The 6,761-nt window shown below is 44.7% G+C and overlaps 1 protein-coding gene across 3 annotated transcripts; it reads right to left on the bottom strand.

Moving 5' to 3' along the window:
• Nucleotides 1-37: 37 nt before the first annotated feature.
• On the bottom strand, nucleotides 38-6,697 carry LOC134021651 (BTB/POZ domain-containing protein kctd15-like). Of its 3 annotated transcripts, none has more exons than XM_062462692.1 (5): nucleotides 5,988-6,697; nucleotides 4,463-4,638; nucleotides 3,097-3,241; nucleotides 1,193-1,495; nucleotides 38-759 (listed from the first exon to the last, which is right to left on the bottom strand). In XM_062462692.1, the coding sequence occupies exons 1-5, from the start codon at nucleotides 6,012-6,014 to the stop codon at nucleotides 604-606; spliced, it is 807 nt and encodes a 268-aa protein (XP_062318676.1). In that variant the 5' UTR covers nucleotides 6,015-6,697; the 3' UTR covers nucleotides 38-603. The 3 variants fall into 3 exon arrangements, with proteins under 3 accessions (XP_062318676.1, XP_062318677.1, XP_062318678.1); XM_062462693.1 differs by lacking the exon at nucleotides 5,988-6,697 and adding an exon at nucleotides 5,700-5,979; XM_062462694.1 differs by lacking the exon at nucleotides 5,988-6,697 and adding an exon at nucleotides 4,765-4,869.
• Nucleotides 6,698-6,761: the final 64 nt, after the last annotated feature.

The following is a 6,761-nucleotide window of genomic DNA, read 5'->3' as shown; positions in this document are numbered from 1 at the left end:
CGGCGTCTGGCTTTCAAAGCTGTTTTGAGCGTTTCATTAAACTGCTGAGATGATTGATGAGAGGAAAACAAAAGTAGACTTGCAGAGTATGTATGTTTCTGTTCCTAGACATGGAAGACTTGATCTTTTTATCAATACAACATGAGAATCAACAAATGAATACGTTAAATATCAGTGACTGAAACGGGTGTTTATATGTTTTTGTTAAAAGACGTCTTTAAATGTTGTCCCTGTGGGCTCCATATCACATGTAAAACCACCCTTCCACCACATCTATGTACAGCAATGCAAATGTCTTAAGCATTGGCAGAGGCTGGTGCACTGTCCAAATATAGAAAGGTGACACCTACATGTATTGAATAATTGTAAATTAATTGATGACAAACTGTGTTTCACTTGTAACTCTCCTGTAACCTGCCAGTTGACCGAAGCTTCGACGTGAGACTGAAGCTCATTCGACCATGAACAATCTCCAACAACCTGGCAACCATAACGAAGAGTCAAAATGACTTAGAAAAACAACGTATTTCAGCTTCATCTACAAGTCTCTCAGTGTGGAGAGGAGTCGTCCCCCTGCAGGGCGGAGGTGATGTTGAAGCCCTGCTAGTCCAGAGGTTCCTGTTTGATCCGGACGGGCGTGGTGACGAGGGTCCGCTGGAGCTCACGGCACAAGACGTACTCGCTGAACTGGGAGGAGTCGACCCCACCCCCGCAGGACGCCTTCACGCTGAAGCCCTTCAGGAACAGACGCTCCAGAACCTGCAGGAAAGACGGCGTTACTCTCAGCGCACTCCTGCACACACTCCTGCACACACTCCTGCACACACTCCTGCACACACACGTGCAGCTTCGCTACTGTGTTCAGGGGATCTGCAGTGACAGTACGGGTCTCGGTACGAGGTTCGCCAGTCTCTACATTTACGTTTAGTCATTTAGCAGACACTCTTATCCAGAGCGACTTACAGTAAGTACAGGGACATTCCCCCCGAGGCAAGTGCCTTTCCCAAGGACACGTCGTTTTGCACGGCCAGGAATCGAACCGGCAACCTTCTGATTAATAGGCCAATTCCCTAACCGCTCAGCCATCTGACCCCCCTCTCATTAATCTAACTGGTTTACCACTTTAGAAAGTGCATAAAGGTACAGTACAGGAGAATCAACCGGAGATGACCAAGACGGATGAGTGTTGCACCTGCACAGAGTTCAGCCGGCAGTATCCGTTGAGAGGGAAGCGGATGACATGGGTGGGGTCTTGGTTCCAGCCGGCGTTCACCGAGTTGCACATGACGTCTCCGGTCTCGGGGAAGATCTCCTCGATAAGGACCTTCTCCCCACTCAGCGCAATCCTCTCCCCAAGGTCAGGGGTCACTCGCACCACCAGGCACTCGCAGGGCGCCGCCCGCTGGGCCTCGCGCTCCGCCTGCCAGCGCTCCAGCTCACGCACCATGGGCACCAGCTGGTAGAATCGAGCCTCCTCGTAAAGCTGGGGGAAATCCTTCAACACAAACACACACACATGAGACCTGTACCCATAGATAGATATATATAAAGGGTAGATGTCTCGTCCGCGTTGCCGGACAACGGAGTCGAATGTCCGCACATGGCGGCCATCTTGCTACAGTCAACTTGCTCACCCATAACATTGTGTTGATGCTACATGTACTTTTTAAATGACCATAACTTGCTCAATTGCGTAAGACATCTAGTCTTTATATATATCTATGCCTGTACCCACCAACGGGTGTCAAAGACCCTGTCAATTCATGAGAGTTTATCTAAAAATCTTATGTTTTAATTTTTAGACATCTTAACATCTCACACACACACAGATGGTCACAGTTCCAGTTTCTGCCCCCTCCATGTCTGTCCAGTGTTCTGCTGCTGTGCAAGCCAACGCAGCCACACACAGGACACACATGGGTTAGTCATTTCCTGCGTGTGAAGGAGAAAGGGTTTCTTCAGTTTCCCTCTTCCTGTTCCATACGGTTCCTGACAACAAGCAGACAGTGAGCACACAGAGCAGTAGTCCTCAGGCACCACTCTGTATCAAAGCAGAGGCTCTTAGCTCCCCTCCCTTTGCAGGCTCCGAGCGAGGGATAGATGTGTTTTATAAAAAGGGGCTTTGCCTTCAGGGCACTTTAGTCATCCTGAGCAGAGCACAGAATAACAGAGGCAACTCTAACTACAGGGAGGGAGAGATGCGGCGAGAGAGAACGAGGCAATATGCACACTGACACACACAAACACACTCACGTTTGAAAGACTTTCTCAGACAAATACACTCCTCACACATGCAGAAGTACAGACGCTGTCCCAGTCACGCACACACATTCCTCACTCCTCAGTTTAGCTACGGCCATACTGTAGCACCCCTGCTGCCAGCCGTGCAGTATCTAACCACATAGCTACCAGGGAGCACTGAGAACGGTGTCAGAATCTGTGTGTACAAAACAAGAACCCCCAGTTGCTGTTCTGTGATAGAATGAGGATAACAATGTAATTTCTGTGCAGAGAAAATACATTTGTTTGACCTCACTCTTATTTTCCATTTTTGCATAACTCCAGCTACATTAGCCCTAGGACAGAGAGGAAGTTGCTGTTTGCATTTAAGTTGTTAAATTGTGCTGTAGATGTGAGACACATTGTGAATTTCAGATTTCTGATAGGATTGGCCTACGTAATAGTCCAATACAAATGTTGTTTTTAATTCATTTTCTCATATTATTATTCTTTTTATTGCATCTTAAAACGCTTACCACACAAATAAAATATCAGCCATCACTATACATCCATAATCTTGCTTACATGTACAGAATAACCTCATTTCCTTTAGTTCAGTTTTAGCTTTAGTTTTTGTATCCTAAACTTTCAGGGAAGATTTTTTTTTTTCATCGACCCAACAGAAAATGTCTTGTAATTAGTAAGTAAGTACAGCAGATATCTGCTCATCATGACATCAACACTACCCTGCCAACAGCAGTACAACAGTAGCCAACAGCCCAGGACTTATCTGGAGCATCTCTCTGTGTCACTTCTGATGTGGACCTGAGAACCCTTCTACATGAATCAATGTGAATGTCAGGTCAATGTAAATACCTTGAAATCGTCTGGAAGCAGTAGTTTGCATGTCCTGAGAAAGCTGAGGATGTAGCGGAATATATCTCCGTCTCTGTCGATGAAGTAGTGCTGCTTCAAGCTGTCCAGCACGATAGGCTCTGTGCCATTGAAGAGGCGACTGATTCTGGAAAATTGCAATGATTGGAAATATGTTAATACAAGGTAACACAAAGTAATATATGTCCATAAACATGGTCATAGGGATGGTAGGTAATTGTACCTTTCAATAAAAGATAATGTTGTAATACTTTAGCTACTAAAAGTATCTAAAACAAATGTTTGAAAAAAAATTATCATGGTAAAATAGTTAATACATGGTCAGTTCTTTCACAATTATAAATAAGATCGAACTCAAATTACCTTGGTAGAGACAGATATTAAGTTGCTCTTGACAATTGTACAACATCGGTGAGTAATGCAATTATCTTTTTCTCTCCTTTGTACCAGTCCCCTTCTCCATCTCTCTTCCATATCTCTCCTTCTCCATTTTTCTCTCTTACTCTCTCTGTTTCCCAGTAAATCGATGCCAAATCCTTTTCTAAGAGCCAGCGCTCATCTTTCCTGAGCGCCCAGGGTGCTGCTCTGGTCTTCCAGCAGCAGTCTCTCCTCCTCGCTCCAGGCCGGCTCAGCCCTTCTCAGACCCTCTCTCTTTGTCCTCTAAAAGGCAATTAAAATATACCCTCCTCCTCTGTTCTCTCTTCTCTGCCCTGGCTTCCTATGTGTCCTGCTCATCCATAAATTGGGCACCGTATTATAAGTAAAACAGAAGTTTGCCGGTTCGATTCCCCGCCAGGCCAATGACGTTGTGTCCTTGGGCAAGGCACTTCACCCTACTTGCCTCAGGGGAATGTCCCTGTACTTACTGTAAGTCGCTCTGGATAAGAGCGTCTGCCAAATGACTAAATGTAAGATATGTGTTTTGTACTGATTGTTCTGGCAGTAATGTATACAAGCCTGCTGTAGCTCCCCTTCCGGCTCTCTAGACACCGAGTCGTTTGTTAAACACAACTATGGTTTCTTAAACACAACTATGGTTTCTTAACCCTTGTGTTATCTTCGGGTCATTCTGACCCATCAGTCATTGTGACCCCCCGTCGTATTGCGACAAATTTACCTCATACAAAAACAAAGTGAAGCATTTTCTTTTAACTGTCGGGCTGTCTCAGACCCCCCACATTGCAATGGTTAAAAGAAAATAATTTGTATTTGTTTTTGTATTGGGTAAAATTGGGTAAACACAACAGTGGTTCGTTATGAACCTTTGGGTCATGTGACCCGAAGGCAGCACGAGGGTTAAACACAACTATGGTTTGGAAGCTTGATCGCTCCAGACTCCTCCTCCCACCTGGATTCGGGGTACTTGGTGAGTGTGGCCAGGCTGCTGGTGTACATGTGCCCGCCCACGTCTATGTGGACGGGAGCGTTGGCCTTGGTGAGCTGGGCCGCGGAGGGGATGCCCTGGGCCGCCAGAGGGGAGACAGGAGACCTGCTCAGGGACATCCTGGACACGCTGCGGCCCTCCTGAGGAGACAAGGCACACGTCACAACATGGACATCAGCCCGCACCCGTGTCATAGCTGCTCACATTAAACAACATTTTAGCAAAATCAAAAACACTTTTATGGTGACGTTTTCCATAAGATGCACCTGAGCTGTGCAGTTGTCAGGTTTTCAGTCTCTTCAGACAGGTAGATCACTCTAGATCACTAGTAACTCTGATCTTAGTGATCACACACACGGAGAGACGTGTCCATTCCAACAGCTGTGTATTATAACGTGCCCTTGTAATTAGCGATAATAACTAAGACGCCCACGTTTAGCAGAGGTGTGTCATTCTACTGTTTTTAAGACTAAGTAGTTTGTACTGGTGTAAGTACGTTGGGTTTATGTGACAATGGGCCAGACTTGACTAGTCTATTGTTAATATACATCTTCTATTCAGTCATATTGTTCTAGAGAGAGAGATTAGCTATGACAGAGCTGACGCTCAAATCCAAATTCACGTTAAGGCTACATTCACCGGCTACAGTAGTTTAGGGTGATGAGACAGAGGGCGTTTAGAACCCCAGGGCATTGGGCATGGATTAATTGAACCATCCCCCCGCAAAGTCTCTCAATTGTAAAGAAGTTCTTTGAACCATAAAAGGTGCACAGGAGGTGAACTTCGCTCAGCTGTTTCGCCCCGGGGCAAGCCCCGGGCTGAGCACGCAAACAGACCTCGGAAACATTTTCAGGGTGTTGTCTTGTCTAATGAAAAACCCTGCAACCGTTTTATGATAGTGTTTTAGATTTAAAATGAATGATGTAGTGTACATGTTATCAACGTTTTAGACCATGTCATTAACTTTTTATATTACTCTGTTGTGTTCAATCTAGCAGTCCATACCAATTTAATTATACTGCCTGTATAATCCAAGTCGAGAAATACCGCTCAAAACATTTATATAGGCTACCTCTGAATGAGAACAGTGAACTACAGTACAGTAAACTCAATTTTGACCCTTCACTTGGGAAAATAGAGATTACATTGCCAATAATTACGCTACATATAATTTAACCTTAATAAATTGAAGCCACCGTACCGTTTCAAACATTTTAGGAGATCAGATGCGATCCAGGGAGGATTCTAGTTCGCGGTAGCAGCTTCCGTTCGTTCTCCTCTTTCGGCAAATATTGTTTTAATCCAGAGTCGGATATGAATACCGGTGTCTCGGTATTCTCGTCGAATGATGTCCAAATATATGGAAACTTGGGTTGTAAATCTAAGCTTATCTTGGCGTTTTAGAGTCTCTGTTGCTTTAAGAGTCTCCTGTCAGACAAGCATGATTCTCCTAAAAAAAAAAATACGAACGAAACAAGCGCGACCTTACCTGAGACGACACTGACACTGAAGACATAAAAAGCAGTTTTCCCTTCCAATTGTGTGATTAATGTAGGTCTGTTGCGTCTCGTAGCCTACGTATCCGTGGTTGTCCTTGTTTGTCTTCTGATATAAAGCCGTCGAGCTTCTCATAAGAACGTCAGTCCGTCTCCAAACAAGAGGAGGGCTGAAAGAATTCTTGCTCCGGGCTATCTAACGCCAGAAGGGCACGGATTAGGTTACAACAGTGCAGCCTTTTCTCCCTTTTCAACTCTCTTCACGAAGAAAATGTGATCCAGTCGCCTCCTTTTCCACACGTCAATTTGAAACCTTAAAACGAAGATCTACTCTTATTAGCCTATAATCTTGCACCGTAGGCTATTTTAGATGTGTCGAACGAGGTGCGGAAGCCAGAAGATCGCTTGTAATTGACTGAACGCCAGACTATTTTATTTGACTTGTTGAAAAAGATCATCACCATCAGTTGCCTAGATATGTGCGTTAAAGCTTAGATCTTCTTAAATCATTGTCCCCCTCCGATATAGTTCACATTTTAACTTCAAACAACCTTCTGGCGCTAGAAACAAATGATGTCTATCGTCATGCATAATGCCATAGCTAAAGCGCCCTTTAAAATGCCTTGGGTCAAATGCGCCATTTCAATTACTGCGCACTGGGAGATGGAGATGTGTGATGCAGGGCTGTGCAGGCGGATACATTATATTTTTCATTCATGTAGCCTACCAGGTTAAGAAATATATGCGTCCTATATATGTTTGAATTA

The sequence above is a fragment of the Osmerus eperlanus genome, chromosome 5, assembly GCF_963692335.1.
Source record: "Osmerus eperlanus chromosome 5, fOsmEpe2.1, whole genome shotgun sequence".
Lineage (NCBI taxonomy): Eukaryota > Metazoa > Chordata > Actinopteri > Osmeriformes > Osmeridae > Osmerus > Osmerus eperlanus.
This window is presented reverse-complemented; position numbering and strand designations above follow the sequence as displayed.

What these genes read in the sequence shown, in the direction of transcription:
- LOC134021651 (XM_062462692.1), bottom strand. Translation starts at nt 6,014, where the DNA reads ATGTCTTCAGTGTCAGTGTCGTCTCAG. An exon ending in ACCAAGTACCCCGAATCCAG is followed by an intron (nt 3,242 to 4,462) that starts GTGGGAGGAGGA and finishes GCAATTTTCCAG; the next exon opens with AATCAGTCGCCTCTTCAATG. An exon ending in TGCTTCCAGACGATTTCAAG is followed by an intron (nt 1,496 to 3,096) that starts GTATTTACATTG and finishes TTTGTGTTGAAG; the next exon opens with GATTTCCCCCAGCTTTACGA.